Raw genomic sequence first — 17,617 nt, forward strand, 5'->3', positions numbered from 1 at the left:
CAATAAATCTTTACAGATATTAGAAAGCAATTTTTGTATATTTGGTTCTTAGGTTCTGATTCTAAGAATGTGTTTGTTCCAGGGAACAATGAAGGCAAGGCGTGAAATTGGATTGTGATAGTTAAAACTTTCGCTTTCCGCGTGCAAAACTTTTATTGGGCTATTAATTGATTGTGTTAGATTTGCGGCACCGGCAAATGCGATTTCTGTTGGGAAATATGTAATGCGTGTCGACAGGTATTCAGGTGGGCTGGGTGTAAATAGGAAACCGGGCCAAATGAAAATAATAAGTCAGAAAGTACCGTAACCCGAGTGATTCCTTTTCCTTCGGCGACCAACGGTATTCAACAACGTGGACTACCTGCTGCCTACCTCTTGGTCGCTCCGAATCAACGGTTCTTAGTTGTTCTTTGGCTGTGGTCTAACGAAGCGATCGCACAACGCGAATAGAAAGACGAAGAGAGAGTCATTGAACCCGCTGCCTCCTATTAATTAATTAAACAATATTTTTCCACCGCATGTAAATCGGTTTTTTTGTGTGAAGACGATGCGGTGAGGTTCATGGTAACCACGTACTTGTGTACATAATTCATGTGACGAGACTGTTATCAGCGAATACAGGTAGATAAGCCGATATTTGAAATACACAAAACACAAGGATAACCGAAGCAGAAAGACGTGGACTCAACATGACTGTGCCGGGTAAGGAGAAGAAGAAAAGTGTCCTGATCGCCTATGTGTGTTGGCTCTTCGGCGGCATCTTCGGACTGCATTTGTTCTACTTGGAGAGAGACGCCCACGCTTTTCTCACCTGGAGCACCTTCGGAGGGTATGGTATAGGATGGCTGGCCGACATCACCAAAATTCCCAAGTATGTCAGGGATTGCAACGAAGACAAGGAATTCATAGAGGAATTTATCGAAAAACTCAAGAGAAACAGAAAGGTAAATATAAATATTCGTAGGAAATTACCACATCAGCGAAACAGAGTTGTTTCAGTCAAGGTTGCGGCAATTAAAGTTTGCCTACTTGCGATTTCAATACAAAATTTATAAATATTCAAAAACTTTATCAAATTAAATTTAAAAATAACTATCTACGTGGAGTTTTATCAATTGCAAACAACTTATAAAGTCATTAAAATAGGCGACTTGATTGGCAGTAAATGAAAAGTAAAAAATATATCGCATTTTTGTTTTGCTCATAGTTTTACAAATCGATGCAACTTTGAACTTCATTTAAATTTTCATTAAAAAATTAAAAAATATTAATGCATATACAATGCAATTATCACACATTCTTAAATTAAGTTGAGTGAGTGCCAATTTAAGCATCACTTACACTGATATAGTTATAGTTACCAGCTTCTTATATATTACCTAACGAAAGGTAATTTTAAGAAACATAACTTTTGCATGAACTAAGCAAAAATGTTATAATGTTAATATTAATGTAATTTTTTGTATTGCATAATGCAAGCTGGAAAATTTCCTACTTGCATAACATATTTGATGAAATACAATTATTTGTCAAATTTTGCAACAAAATGGAATTTTTATAATAACTTGAATTGTATTATTTCATTATCCTAACATTATTGGAAATTGCCGCTCTGCTCAGAAAGAACAAAAAAACTTGTGTTTCTCAAATTACAAAAGATAAATTGCATTTACGTGAGTGCACAGTAAACAGTGGAAATTTTCCGTGCATCTATAAGAACCAATGAAAATATAAAATATCGAACAAAACAAAATAATCAGAAACCGACGAGGTATGGCCATTTCAGAAAGATAGGAATATTTTTTTAGTAACATTCTCAAAGTAAAAACAACTTTATTTATTATATTCGCTACATGGGCCATACTTTCCACGCAAATTGTAAACATTTCAAATAGCAGATATAACCTACATAGTTTATAGCTCATCATTGGCAAATTTAGGAAAGTAAAGCGATTGATGACAATTTCCTTTAATTACGTAATAATGAAGTTTAATATAGGTATTGATGATAGATTTAGTGGTTTCATTCATTTTAACTGTAGATTCTAGTCGAGTATCATCAGTGTTACTACCTAAGATCAGTGAATATTCGTATATCTTTCAACTGAAATCTTCAAATAATTTGTTTTGCATGAGCCAAATCTAACATAATATATAGTAACATTTTATACTTTTCATTTGCTTTCCAATATAATTGAGTTTATTTAATTTTTAATAAAAAAAAAACAAAGATTTGGTTAATTTTGTCCAAACTAATGTGACCAACAATATTTTGTTTATTAAAGTAAACATAACATTAAGAATTCGCATAATATTTTATATATTAACATAAAAAATCATAAATTAATAGTAAATTGTATTAAATTAGAATTAAATATATAAATAGTGTTTGCATTGTACAATATTTTCTTAAGATTGTAAATCGAAAGTTAGTTATTCTAAATATGAAATAAATAATTTATTGTATACATGCTACAAAGGATAATTGACCAATTATTAATTATTTTATGAACCATAGCTAGATTTAATAAATAAGTTTATTAGTAAAGCAATAACTCGCATAGTGCCCGTAATCAATTCCATAAATATTCAGGACTAATCCAGGACTTTAAAACATTAATATATAAGAATAATTTTGTGTACTATTTTATTTCTATTAGTTAAAATGTAATATTTAAATATTATATATTTGGGTTGTACAATTCCAAATAGTAAAATACATTTTGATAGAATATTTAAAATGACATGATAATTATGTTTTAAGTAGGTCTTGTATGTTGCCAGAGTCTACTACATGTTTTCGATTTTGGTAAATGTTTTCGGCCACTACAGATCTTGAATATAAATGATCAACGTTTCCGATTCCAAAGTTTTATTAACACACATTTTTTTAGTTGTACAGTTGATAACTTGTTTCAGATTTAAATTGTTATTTCTTGTATTCAATAATATGGCTATTTTTATAGATTTATGTAGGAATTTATAAGATTTTATTTATTTGCAAGAATACATTTTGTCATTAACACAACAAACATTCAGTTCTAAGTATTGTATGTACAATAATTATTAGTAAAAGTATGTACTATTAAATATAAATAATTATAGTGTTATGTTAGTGTTATTGGTCAGAGGACATGTAGCATATATACAGTAAGACCTCGTTTAGCGCTTCCTCGATTAACACTGATTTGACATAATGCTGCCTATTTGAAGCCTAAAAAGCTCTAAATCTACCTATTTACTATATGGAACTTCGTTTAACGCTGTTTTGTCTAGTTTGTCTTTTTTTCTCTTTGGCCCTTTTTCTACCCGTTTTCGGGTTTATCGGCCCCCACATATTTTCGTGATACAGGCCACACAGTTTAGTTTGTCGTCTAGCAACACATTCTAAACGCAAAACGAGGTTTTACTGTAATATAATCTCTCGCTTCATGTTAACCAAATTATGCGAATAATGTTTCAGAAGATAACAATATATTGTTTGTTTTAGCCACCATTTTCGACGAGCCGGTTCACCTCAGCAATTATGGTTGGTTACTTATGGGGCCAACTAATCTTGATAGCGATTCCGCAAAACGACTTTGCCGGAATTAATTGGTCATTTGTACACTGGGTCGTCCCATTAGCCGTGGGTTTAGGTAAGTAAGAGTAATGATCAATGTTAGACAGAAATGTACGTAAAATTGAAATCCTCTAGGAGTCTGGATCGTTGGAAACATAGGACGCGAGAAGGGGGATCCATGGGCGGCAATTGGAGTGGCCTATCTCACCTACCTATTGCGATGGTACATCTTCGATGAAAGTGTATGGCTCACAATAATGGTGTTCTGTTCTGCACTGGCATTCGATAGTTTCAGTAAAGATTGGCTTAGGAGGCCCAAAGAAAAACGCACATTAATTAGGTATATAGTATAAGTTAAGAGAGTAATGAATCATCAAGATAAACTTTTGATTTTTTTTAGGCGAGTGTCTACAGTTACTCTGTGCGGAGTTCTTTATCTGTCTCTTTGGGGCGCTTACTTTTACTTTAATGGAACCATCACTGATTCGAACGGAGACGAAGTCCCAATTCACGAGGCGTTGAACCACTTCTACAACTCTCCTTGGTGGACCGATTTGAAGCAATCTCTTTATGATACCTACGTGTACGCCCAGCACCATGGATGGTAAGAATATTATTGATCGGCTGAGAATGATTCAATTCATTTTATTCTGTTCGTTTACAGGTATGAGATTTGGAAACAAATAATAGATCTATCGGACGTCCAGGGAGAGCAGAACTCCTACAAAGTGCTTGAAGTGAGTCCGACAGCTTCTCAGTCGGAGATTACCTCGCAATGGAGAAAGCTCAGCAGAGAATTCCATCCGGATAAAGTGAAAGATCCCAATCTGCAGCGGGCGGCTCAGGAGAGGTTCATGGAGATTCAGCAAGCGTATGAGATCCTTTCGAACATCAAAAGCAAGAGAAAAAGGAAGAACAAAAAGTCCGTGGACGATTAATCCGGACGATTTATATTTTTTTTAGTCATAATGCACACATATTAGCGAGATCTTAAGGGAATCTCGACTTATCAATGATACAAGAGACTGTGTTACAAAATAATGACGTTATCTGACTAGACAAACAATTTTTATTTTTTACCAAATATCAATTCGCTTAATATTTATAAAACATCGATTTGTATATTTATTTATGTAATGTTTCTTACTTTTGCTTCTTTCCTCTTCTTGTTTTTTTTTTAATTCTTAATAATAATAAATATTATTTACTTAAGATATATCTCAAAAGTTAATTCTCTTTCAAATAAGCTCAAAGATGTTCCCTTATAAGACAAGAATCTATATGGTAGTTCCTTTTTTATACATAGATATATTAGTACATTTATTTTTTGTTCTTTTTTAATTTTTTTTATATATTATAATTATATATAAATATGTTGAGTTTTAAGAAATTACAATACGAAAATCAATATACACTGTGTATTATATAGCCAAATATTGGTTATAGAATGCTCAATTTGATGAAAACATGTGTTTGACACATGTTTATTGTAATGATACTATTGAAATTAATTTTCATCAATTTAAGCAAATTATAAAAAAGTTCCGCCATTTGACTATAGTTAAAATATACACTTAGTGTATGTAAATATATATATAAATATATATGTTACAAAAGAAATTGAGGAAAAAGATGTAGCTCAATTTCCTCGCTATTCGACAATATATGACAACGACGACGAGATATGGATAATCTGAATTTGACTATAAAATATGTTTTTTTTTTAACTTTTTGGTTACATTGCTATTACTATAGATATAATATACGATGAAATGACGAATGTATCTAATTCCTTTCTTAACTAATCTGAATACTGGTGTCATTCTCATTATTGTTAAATAAAATTCCAGTCTATAATATCTCCGCGTTAACAGCGCTCTCCTCTTCCTTAGCATCCGCATCTACCTCACCAACGGCGTATGCGTTCAATTGTTATTTCTTTTTCTTGGTCCTTGCTGGTTTGATGACCGGCGGCTTGTCGGTTTCGTTCACATTCGTCTGGGATTTGGAGTGGCCATTGGTAAGATTTGTTCCTTCACCGTTGCTGACGAGTGTTATTTGTAAGCGTGGTACAGTCAATGGTCTGATCAAAGATTTGACAACTGGCGGGACAGTCGGAGCTGTGGGCAATACAGGGGTGCTTGCGCACAACGCGGCTGATGTAAGCTGGGTGACCAGGCGTGCACTGGATATGTTATCATTGTTGTGGCCAGGACCTGAAGACGTTCTAAAGACCTTCCGCAGCTTTGATTTTAAACCTGCAAAACATAGAATAGCTATATTCAGATTATGTAGTACCATTGAGGTCTATAAGAAAAAGGAGCTTATTTGTCGTTCTGTTGTGTCAAAATATTTACATTATCAGTTTTTATTTACTTCACTGTTTCAAGGTCAATCCTTTGTATATTAAGGAACTGCGGATGAAACAAAAAATATACACCACATTTCAAAATAAACTACTAGTCATAATATTTTTAAACTTTGTTACTTATTGAAATTTAATGAGACTATATAAGAATAATAATGCCGAACGACTTGAGATCATGTGAGACTTGGAAGGCAAAGCGTAATTCTCGTCTTACAAAACACTTGCAATCCAAGTTACCACTGTACTTTTCTGAATTTTGTTAATATTGATCAATTGGTAATAATTGACATAAAACATTAATATTAAATTATTATTATAAACGTAATATTCAATTGAAAATTAGTATATTTTTCGCTTTCAATTACTTTAGTGTTTCAAGTTGAGTCTTTCTCAATTTGTTCATTTTTAATATAAAGTACAAAATAGTAAACGTGCTGCAGCCATAATATTTAATTCAATGCGATGTGAATTAATTTTTAGTATTGGAATAAATGGGAGTATTTGAACAGAGTTTACAATTTATTGACCAATATTAAGTATGTCAAGGGACTATTTTCAATCAAGAATATATACACATTATGTTGTGTGAAACCTATTTGTAGATTCTAAATTCAAGAAATAAAGAAGAAAAATGCATTAAAAGGATTTGAAATATTCATATTAGTAATGATAAAAGAAAACGACAATAACACAGATAATCATAATAGCTGTGCTCATCAAATGTGATAATAATTTTATCATTTGATTTACATAATAGTTTTTATATTTTAATTTCAAGAAAATGACAATTCATAACTGGGTAGGTTGTATTGTAGATGAATATGCAAAAATAACACTAAATTGAAAAGGTGATTGTTCCATACAAAATTTGTTAGGCATAGTGAACCCGGCGCATCCATATTTTTTTATCAGTTACTCTTAACAGAGTGCATATTTTGTTGTTTAGATTTCTACTTAATACTCAAAGATCAAGTATTAAGTAGAAATCTAAGCACAGCTACTATAACTTACGATAAAGAGAAAACTAATCGAAAGTGGAACTAAAAAAACTAATTTGGACAAAGGATATTTTAGAGAAATCTACTTAGAATAAGTCTGAAAATACGTCATCATAAGATTATTCAATATATACAACTATATACATGATTCACAATATAATTTTGAAAATGTGCAGGTGGGTATTTGTATGTGTGTATTGTCTATGTTTGTAATATGTTTAAAAGTAATCGTATACTGTACCATTCGATTGTTGAGTGGATGCGATTTGGGGTACCGGGACGACTTTCCCCATGATCATCCGTGCACCGACGTCGTTCTCTCCGCCCCAGTTCCCGTAGGAAGTGGACCTTTCCAGGAGCCGCTGCCTGGCATGCTTCTCTATGACATCTGCACACACGTATCTACCGCAAAAACGAGCCCATTGATCTGCACGCAATCCCCGTCCATTGTCCCTCAACGTGGGATTCGATCCTAAAAGTACCAGAAGAACAAATACACATGTGCCAGTATTACCATCGATGCTCCAAAATTAACAACCCTTCCGGCACGCGCACAATTCCGAATTAATGCCGACAGGATTTACAATTCCGAGTGTGATCCACCGAGAAAATTCAACGACATGTAAGCAAACCGCCAACATCCTATTTTTTACACCGGGCCTTTCGAAAAGCAAACATTCAAGGATTGTTTAGCCCATGACCTAATTACCATGGCGATACGTAATAGTATACATATAGTCTTACCGAACTCTGATATGAATTTAAAGTAGGTAAAACTAAATGCATATATTCTAATAAGAGAAACCGGTTACATTCTTATGTATAAAATCAATACCTTCATGTATAAGTTAAATTGATTTTTATGAGATAAATAAAGTATCTTTCATGTTAATTACTGTTATTGTTAATATAATTGCGTTGCAATTTGGTAAATATAAAATGATCGTCTGGGGGAGTATTTTGAGTCCACTTGATGAATGATTCACGGAAAATAAATGTTAGTGACGTTCATGCACGTCACGGTAAAGCAATCGAAATTAAACCGTAAATATTTACATATGTTTTCGAAATAGTGCAATTAATCAAACACGGAACGATGTAGATGAAGAGAGAGGAATAGATGGGGAAATGGACCAGATGAAGTGAGCTGGACAGCATGAAGTTCACGTGCATAAACCAAACTTTACACAAATCAAGCGCCAATTCCAATGTTAGCTTAAACTATAAATTAAACGCTATTTGGATTATCGTGTTCCCCAATAATTGGGTTAAAATGTTCATCAAGAAATCTTGCAAATTCCAATTAATCAATAAAAATCTTTTAAATTTATAAATTTAAACATACGTGCATATTTGTTTAAATCTGACCAAAATTAATAAAGTAAATATACAAAAATATTGGTGAAATCTTAAGATCTGACCAAGATTTGATATTAAAATGTAAATAGAAATTGTTTGTTGGAAATTTTACTTCATACTTCGACAAAAAAATAATTTTTTGTATTTAATTCTTTAAAAAATAACTCACTAATCAAAGGGTTAACATAAAGTTGCAGATAAGTAACCTCATATTGTAAATATAACGAGTTATTGTCACACTATCGTACTACATTATAAGAGACGTTTGCTTAATTGCTTAACTGAAATGAGATATTAATTTACTTTCCATTGAAATTCAGCATAAATCGAATAATATATTCGTCATATGTCGATAATTGCGTTTCGCAAAACCACTACAAGGAGCAGTAGCTAACTTTTGATATTAATTATTCATTGTAATTAAATTATCTTTCAAATGCGTAAGAGAAGGTAACTTAATATTGTTTCGAAGTCACTTAATAAGGTCAGTCTACTATCGTCAAGTCTTATTTCGATTAATCGATGAATCCGTTTCAAGCAGTCCTGAATATTGGTTATCCGTACTAGGCGAAGTAATGTGCAATACTTTAATATAATATAATATTATTGTTTTATATTTTTATCCTAGATGAACAGGAATTAATAACATTAGTACGTGTCAACTGTTAACTGCTTATAACCACTATCTGGAAGATACCTCTTAGGGTATCCATGTGTGACTAGATGTCACCTTCGATGTTTTATACGAACATAGGAAACTATTTTTTGATACCAAATTCAACAATTACATAATCTTCTTATAATTAATTAACAACTTTTTAAAGATCATTACTTTAATTCTGAGTTTCCTCTAGTTTATTCTTATTGATATTACTACTTGCTGATTTTTTTTTTACGATTGGTCAGAATGTTTACGCTTGGCAATGTTAACCATCTAGAAAAGTCATCAAATTAATGATCATTGTTATTGAATTCTTTGGTGGTAGATTTCGTTGGAATTATCGAAAATATAAGTAATGTTTCCATTAGATATTGATTAGTTAACATAAATTGAATAAATTGAATGTTGATCTAAGAAAGCAACAACTATTAATGCCACATTAAAAAGAAACTTTGCCATGAATTGCCCAAATGATAGCCTTTTAAGAAGTACTTATAGTACTATTTTTTATTAAATGCAATTATTGTTATATTCTATTAACAACATTGTAATAATTTTATTGATTATTTGCAAATCCACAAAAGCTATCAATGTTACAATAATTTATATAATAATAGGTTCGAAGATTTTATTCTCGGATTGCGTTATGGTTCGAATAGATATTTTGAATTAGGTCATGGGTATAAATTGAATGGAATATCGATTATTTTTTCGAAATGGTTTTTCGGGGCATGGGATCAATTGGTCGAGAGAGAAAAAAATATAAGTATTTTCGTAGTAGCTGGACGGTTGCCCGTGTGTCGTATAAATATTTAGGCCCGTACATAAATTGCGAGTGAAAAAAAAAAGAAAGAAAGAAGAAGAATAATCATTCTGGCTCTTTACCTGCGAATAGTAGAAGTTTGGCACACTTGTTTCTGCCCTGAAGGGCGGCCTTCATCAGGGGAGTAAATCCCAAATTGTTCCTGGCGTCGATCTCGATTCCCCTGCACCGTGTCAGAATGCAATTCAAGCACTCCACTTGCCCTAAATAACGAACCAACAATATACAACCGACTAAATGCATCACCACTAGGATAAACTAAATGTTACACAGTTGTTGCGAAGCCCTTTTGCACGTCCATCAAATTCGACCGCACAATGTAGCGCCGCGTGGACATCGTTTATCATCTAATCGTGGATTATGTGCGAAAGGGCTTTCACAACAAAAGATACGAGACATTTCCCTCACCTGCTTGAGCCGCAAAATGCAACGGTGTGTTTCCCTCATTGTCCGGACGGTTCGGATCCAACCCCGACAATAGCAGGATCTGCTCCAGAACATCTACTGGACCATTAGATGCTACGTAACTCAGTACGGTCTGAAAAACAAATAAATAGATTAAGATATCATAATATAAACTATATCAGTAATTTGTACCAATTACAACTAAGTACGTAATTTAGGAAAGTTTGGTAGATATTGACATACAGTCAGTTTTAATTGAAATTGTACTGCAGTTAAATTTATGTCAATACAGTTAGCTCCTATCCCATTATACCACAGTTTCTTAACCTGAGGAAATTTCCAAAGATTTTGGAAGCTTCCAATATTTATTTTTCAAATAACTACAAATACACAAAACGAAACATTACACAACTCTTGTTATATTTTATGTATTTAATACCACATGGAACTTTAAATGTTAAAAAATACTTCTTTTAATGTTAATTTATCTAGAAACAAAATTTAAATTTAAAAAAATTCAGGCAGAAAGACTTTTGACCCAAACGTCAAAAAACAAATAATCACATATAATTGTTAGATATTGCCACGACGCAAGTTTAATTTTGGTTTCTTTTATTATTTAGTCGTCGACTGCTACGATCATTAGCAAAATAAATGAGACATTAACATCCTATAAAAGTTTAACAGTAAATGAGAACATGTTAAAAAAACTAAATATAATGGACAAAATTTACATATGAATAAATAGATTACTTTTAACATGCAGTAGAATTTTCTTCTTGTGATATTTTGTATTTGTTAATACAGCAATACCTCGCATAATTAATCAATATACTGGACTATTTGAAACAGGACTAATCGAGAAATTAAATAAATACAAACACACAATGAAATATCCTTATAAAGAAAGTTCCAAATTTACAATTGCAATGATTAATAATTGTATTTGCATAAATTTCTGAAATTAAAGCTTGATTAATTGTATTGAATACACAAACATAGCATGGATACAACAAGTTTATCAGTTTAATGTTGCCCTCTTAAAGTTAATTTCCTCAATTATTTTCGCGATCATTATTACATTTGTCAATTTCAAACGAAACACTTTCCGTGTTTATCAATTACTTTGTGAAAGCTTGATGTATTGCATTTTTATTGATTTCCAAATTGGAGTACGAACGTAATTACATCGTACCATAATACTTTAGTATTAATATACCGTGTGCATTAAAAAACGAATAAATAATTAAAACGCAAATTATCGAGTTGTATGGAATTTATTTTCGACAGAAAGCAGGTGCTATCATAGGGCATTTATTTTGTTCATAGTTATAATTGTAACATTGCCTCGTTTACGTACAAAACAAACACCGAAAACCAGCCAACGGTGAAATTTAGGAAGGTCGCCAGATTTGTGTAACGAGGCGCCAATTCATAATTGATTTCGCAGATTCAACCATCATAGATTCATATCTGATTTAAGTTATTTCGTTTTTAGAGGAACAAAGAATCGTTGATTTGAATAGTTGTTTATAGAAATATAAGTATTAATTACAATTAATAAAATATTAATATAATAAACTATTCTATAGAAATTCGGTAGAAAAAATATGTCTTGTATTTGCTTAAGGAATAATGGTTCGTCCATAAGTGCTGCAGAGCTAAATTTATATCTAGACATGAATAAACATAATAATTCTATCTATCAATTTAACAATGACAGTTCACAATTAAAATGCATTTTTTTTTAATTTGCACAAATCTATATGTAAACGTTGTACGCGTACGTTGGACTCGTTTTTATAAACTAATGTTATAAATGTTCATATAACACACCCATTACATGTTTATATTTACAGGGAAGTTCCATTAGCATTGTATAAATATGAATTTCCGTAGCACGCATCGCTCTCATTATTTAATACGGACAAGTATCACTGTCAGTAATACAAAAATAACAAAAATCCATACTATTAGAATTGTTTTAACAAGATTTGTTTTTATTTTCATTTCACCTTCTTCTCTTTACTTAACAACCATTGAATCGAGGTGTCTTGAAGGAAACTTTTCACGGTGATTCGCTCATTTGTTTAAAACACTAATTAAATTAGGAAACGTAATCTGCAGCACAAACACCGAATATTTCGAGCGGAATGTTTTCTCGAAACGAGATAAATAAATATTACAGATATATGGATTTGTATAATTTGAACAGACTTAAATTCATTGTTGTTATCTCATCATTTTCATTATAAATTTTAAATTATTTTAGATTTTTTTAAAACTCCCTTTCTGTTAGTATGTCCAATGATAACAATGGGGTTTCACACATATTAATGAAAATACAATTTTATATTATACAACTTTTTACTTACATAATCCCCCATAATCACTTCATAATCAGAATTAATGCATTAGTTCCTATACACTTTCAGATGGAATCCAACACCAACAAAAGATGATGAAATAAAATTAAAAAGTTCAATTAACAATAGGTATAGTTTCTAGTAATTATTAATCTTGGGATCCTAGATCTTCAATAACATCCTAGCAACCAATAAGTTTATTGATTATTTTAGTCAATCTTGGAACTACAAATTCGTTTTATTTTTAAGAAATAAACACAGTTTTTTTGACATATTTAGTGGTTAATATATCCTTAGACTCTAACGTATCAGAATAGGGTACTCAAATAGATAAAATTAATGCAGACTTTGGAATTCAGAAAATTCAATGAATAGTTAGAAAAAAAGTAAAGTAAAGTAAAATTTTATGAACAACAACGACCGATTTTCTAATATATATATAGCAGTATTATAGTTAATAACTTGCAAATAAATATCTTATACAAAATATATGGATCCAAATTAGTTAACAGATTGATTAAGTGGTATAAGTTGGATTGGATTTAATACCCACATTTAGACAATATATTTAGTTTTATGACTTTTTCTATTCTGATGGTGTAAATAAATTACAAGATTATAATAAAATAAAATGAGTAACAGTTATTTTTCCTCTCTAGGGTGTATAATTTTATTATCGTGACAAATACGGTTGACTAAACAACTACGGGACAAACTGCAAAATTCTATTTCTGGATGATGAGGAAGAACAGATGCAAGTGTGCCAGCAGCAGGCGTGGATGGTTCAAACGTACTAGCCAGCTATTTCTTGGACCTGCTTCTGTTTGGTTTCTCATCTCTGTCCGTTCTGTTGTCCAGAAGGATACAAAATAAAAATACTCTATAAATTAATTTCGTTTCGGTTAATTCGATTCAATTTGATTTTAATTTAACTCTATTTCGAGCAGACGATGAAAAGATGAAAAAGAAGAAAGTGACGAAGCACGAGGAGTGCCAAAATGCGAGTATGTTGCTTAAAAAAAATATGCACGTTGGTGATTTAAGTGCCGCACATTGAATAATTAATAGGAGTTTGATATTCAAGTCGTTGGCCTGACCTGAGAGTAGTTGGATGACACAGATTGCTGCAAACCCATCTGATCGACCGAAACGCACACTCTCAAATATCCAGATATATATACATATAAATCCAACCAATTTCACGTTTATACCCTTTCCGTTCCTGTCTGAATTCTATCCATTTCATGTTATATATGGAAATCTTCAAAAAATACATCATCTGTTGTATCCAGAGCTTACTTCTGGTTACAAAATTCAAAGATAAACTACATCAGTAGCTTTTATTTAGGGATATGATCTTATAATGTTTTTATAGTTATAATTAATTTAGCAAACATTTAACGGAAACAACTTTGAACTAAGTTACATTAACATATAGTAAATACGTAAGGCTTCTTTAGGACTACATGTAGACCGTGCTATATAGAATCAGCGTTAATCCAGAAAACGGTAAAATAATATAGTGTAATGTTAATATTAACTATTAAAAAGTAATTTGTTCTTTCTCAAAACATCACATTATAAGATCTAAACTTTATTTCTTGTGTTTTTTTCTATTTCATTTGACTATAACCAATATGGAGTTATTAAATTAAACACCTCTAAATCAGGATCAATAAATGATTGTTAATATATTCAGGTAGGATCTTCTTTAATTTTGTCTTCGTTGATAAGAAGGTTTTCTAAATCTTCCAACATTCAATAAATTTGTGTACTCTTCATCGTCATTTTCAAACCTATTGATTGAGCCACGTAGATGGCTATATTTCGTTAAAATTAGTTTAATTAAATTACCTAATGCTACCCACTGATTAAATGGTTGAATCAGTGAAGTTGTGTTATTGGAAGAAACAATGTGTTAAGATTTGGATGTCCCGGAGTATTTTCTAACAAGAAATGATCTTTTTCTTCAAAATCTTCAATAAACAAAACATTTTTAAATACATGTATTTCAAAAGTGTATTGAGTATTATTAGTAAATTTATTCAATATTTCAGAAATTAAATATATTTTAGGGATACGGACTTAGATCAACAGTTGTTTATTTATGTGTAAATAAAGTACACCTATTCCTCGTTTTACACGGTAGATAAGGTCCTGTAAATCCATTAGTTTTTGTAAAAGCAAAAACATGTAAATAAAGTTTCGTGTAAAACAAGGGATAGGTAATTCGAAACCGTGTAAAATGAGGGACAGCATATTATAGTAGTAGTATAGCAGATTAAATACAAATACACTTAATAAAGTTAAATCTATCTATCAAAATTAAAACGTCATTTTATTATGTTTAATGGTACATTTATAACTAATGTAGATATGCTGCAAGCATATGTTCTTTTAAGTGAATATAAGTGTTAAGATCAGAATATTCTGTTGGTTAAATGAATGTAATGTAAAGAACGTTCTACATTTTCTATAATTATTTCTGTAATTGGACGAATACAAATGCAATGTAAAGAAGAGAGGAGAGAGGACCTTAGAAAATTGCAGCGCAATTTATATGTTTACTACTTAAAGATAATTGGTATATAAAATATTTATCGTAATACAGATGCAATCATTTCGTGCGCGTATTATATACAGAGAATTAGGTTTCGTACAATAATAATCCTCTTATACAGATGATATAATAAAAGAATTGTAAGTGAAATAAAAATTGCTTTCTTGTTCAAAGCAATTGTGTAACCATAATCAAGAATTTACTATTTCTCTTAACAAAAACAATCAGATACAAGTTATTAAAATCTGCAGTTCTTTGTATAATTTCATTTCAGTTTTTGTTTGAAAAGCTATTGTAAAATGTTGGTATGTAATGTACACTAAATATTAAATATACGGACATCCTTTTGTCTACTTCCATTCGCTTTACAAATGCATCGTCCTGGTTAATTGTAAGCCACCTGAATGAGCTTTCGTGTATTCTTTTAATTTCGACAAAAGATTCGTGGGAGTAGAGAAAATCGATATCGGAGCTTTTATACGTTTCTGTCGTATTTGCGAGGACTAAGGGATTATATGTATATTTATGGTTATAAATAACGTTACTTGCAGATAAATTGATCTTTTTTTTTAGGACAGGCATCCGAAGCTTCCTAATTAAGCGTTAATTACTTCTTTTTTTTTTAATCCGATTAAAATTGCATTTCCAGGAAATTGGGTATTCCGAGGCCGTTCATTTGCCTGGACGGGAAATTATTTTACCCCGAGGTCTAATGAAGTTTTGATTTTCCCCTCGTAACTGGGGCAATAAGTCTAAGGTCACCTGTTGATCATTAGCATAGCAGACATATCGATGATACACACATACCCACCCTTCGCCCATCAAATATTAACGACTGACCGAGTATTACTCATTCTCTTTCTACCAGCATTTCCCTTCTCGCCGTTAGTATTATGTAACTTTTTTTTGTTCTATTCGTTTTTTACCGTCGTGCACCGATAAATCATATCGGACATTTCATTTCTGATGTATTTATAAACCACATGCTCGGATTTATGCATAGAATCCAAACAAACAAATGGATTGTTGTGTATCACTATCAATCAGTTTGACATGATCAGACGCATTATTTTTGACTTGCATTTCATAAAATAGTAAAAACAATCATACCACGGTTACCGTTACATTTTATAATGAAACTTCGATATAACAAAGTCCGCAAGTCTAATTAAATTTAACTAGAGGATAAATGACAATAAAAACTTTAACATTAGAGACGTAATTGAAAACAATGATAGTTCTTGGAAATACATAATAGTGTTTGGCGTAAAATATAGCCAGAAGTTGAAAATAACATAAGTATTTAGATAGTGTCGGTGATGTTAGAAAATTATTTAATGCAGAAGACAAGAAGGAAAATGAAGATAAAATTAAAGAAGTTCTTGACGAAAAAAAATATGTAACAACCAATGATTTTAAGAGGTGCTTAAACGTTTTAATTATTTTATTTAATTATTTTATTGAAAATGAACCTAATTTGGGAAGAAGTGTTATTGTCATGCGATCAGATATAAGTGCAACGATTAAATAATAAACAGAAAAAGTTGAATATTTACTTAATAAAACATTTCTATGTTAGAAAAAAACTTCTGATTTTATTAATAAAAGATTGAATTCTCTTAAAACACTATTTTCAATAACAAAGTAATTTCGTTAATCGAGGTATTACTTTTATATAAGTTATTATAAAAATTGTGATCGTAGTATTCAAAGAAAATAATGTATACATGTGAGACGAACAAATAACATATTTACATTGAACCCTTGTTGTTTGTTTCTGCATTAAGTGGAAAATCATGCTTTTTGTTTACAAAATTCCCATAAGCACTTTAGATGCTTGTCATTGTCAAGGTGTTGTTTGTAAGGAGGGTCCACTCTTAGGGAGGAAAACTCGTATTTCATCTTATGTTGTTTGATCTAAAGAAAATTCGATGTGAGAAATCACACTTTTACCAACAGTAAACAACTTTGGAATAAATGCTTTACTTTTGCAATATAATAAATACCAAAAAAAGAAATAATGAGAAAAATTTTATTTTGCAATAATTACATATATAAATGATCTATCTAATATTCAACGTGACATCTAAACAGACATTTAATAATTTTAACTGCGTAATTTTACTCTGCATTTTACGGCTAAACAACTTATAAACTTTATTAAGCACTTAAGTATTTGAATCATAAGAAAAGAGAAAATTATATTTGACTCGTTTGACTTCATTCCATTTGTTTCTTTCAATTTGTATAAAAAACTTAATTATTAATTCAAATGTATCTAAGTCAATTATGGTTCATGATATAATATATATAAACATGTAGCGAGTGTTAAATCAGATTGAACATTGGCTCAAAGAATGACGTATTTATGTCAACGAAACTAAATGTTATGAGGAGAAAGGAAACGTGTCTTCCGGTAACTATCCTAGCATGCATTTGGATATGTAAGAAATAAGTGTAAAGAGAAATCAATTATGTCTGAAATTCAGGAAACTATACTTGCTGCTTGGAAGAA

At 31.0% G+C, this 17,617-nt stretch overlaps 2 protein-coding genes across 3 annotated transcripts in view; one reads left to right on the forward strand and one right to left on the reverse strand.

The window, feature by feature from the left end:
- Positions 1-93: 93 nt before the first annotated feature.
- Positions 94-4,667, forward strand: LOC108559082 (dnaJ homolog subfamily C member 22). Its single transcript, XM_017916221.1, has 5 exons — positions 94-944; positions 3,491-3,638; positions 3,698-3,902; positions 3,963-4,166; positions 4,227-4,667. The coding sequence occupies exons 1-5, from the start codon at positions 690-692 to the stop codon at positions 4,498-4,500; spliced, it is 1,086 nt and encodes a 361-aa protein (XP_017771710.1). The 5' UTR covers positions 94-689; the 3' UTR covers positions 4,501-4,667.
- A 452-nt stretch (positions 4,668-5,119) lies between these two features.
- Positions 5,120-17,617, reverse strand: part of LOC108559074 — a 65,821-nt gene continuing 53,323 nt past the window's right edge. For both annotated transcript variants that reach the window (XM_017916211.1, XM_017916210.1), the window contains exons 5-8: positions 10,180-10,309; positions 9,834-9,974; positions 7,170-7,400; positions 5,120-5,820 (exon numbers count right to left, since the gene is read on the reverse strand). In XM_017916211.1, the coding sequence (XP_017771700.1) occupies positions 5,495-5,820; positions 7,170-7,400; positions 9,834-9,974; positions 10,180-10,309 (828 nt within the window). In that variant the 3' untranslated portion in view covers positions 5,120-5,494. The remainder of the gene's footprint in view (positions 5,821-7,169; positions 7,401-9,833; positions 9,975-10,179; positions 10,310-17,617) is intronic.

Source organism: Nicrophorus vespilloides, unplaced genomic scaffold (assembly GCF_001412225.1).
Source record: "Nicrophorus vespilloides isolate i.1.1-1 unplaced genomic scaffold, Nicve_v1.0, whole genome shotgun sequence".
NCBI lineage: Eukaryota > Metazoa > Arthropoda > Insecta > Coleoptera > Silphidae > Nicrophorus > Nicrophorus vespilloides.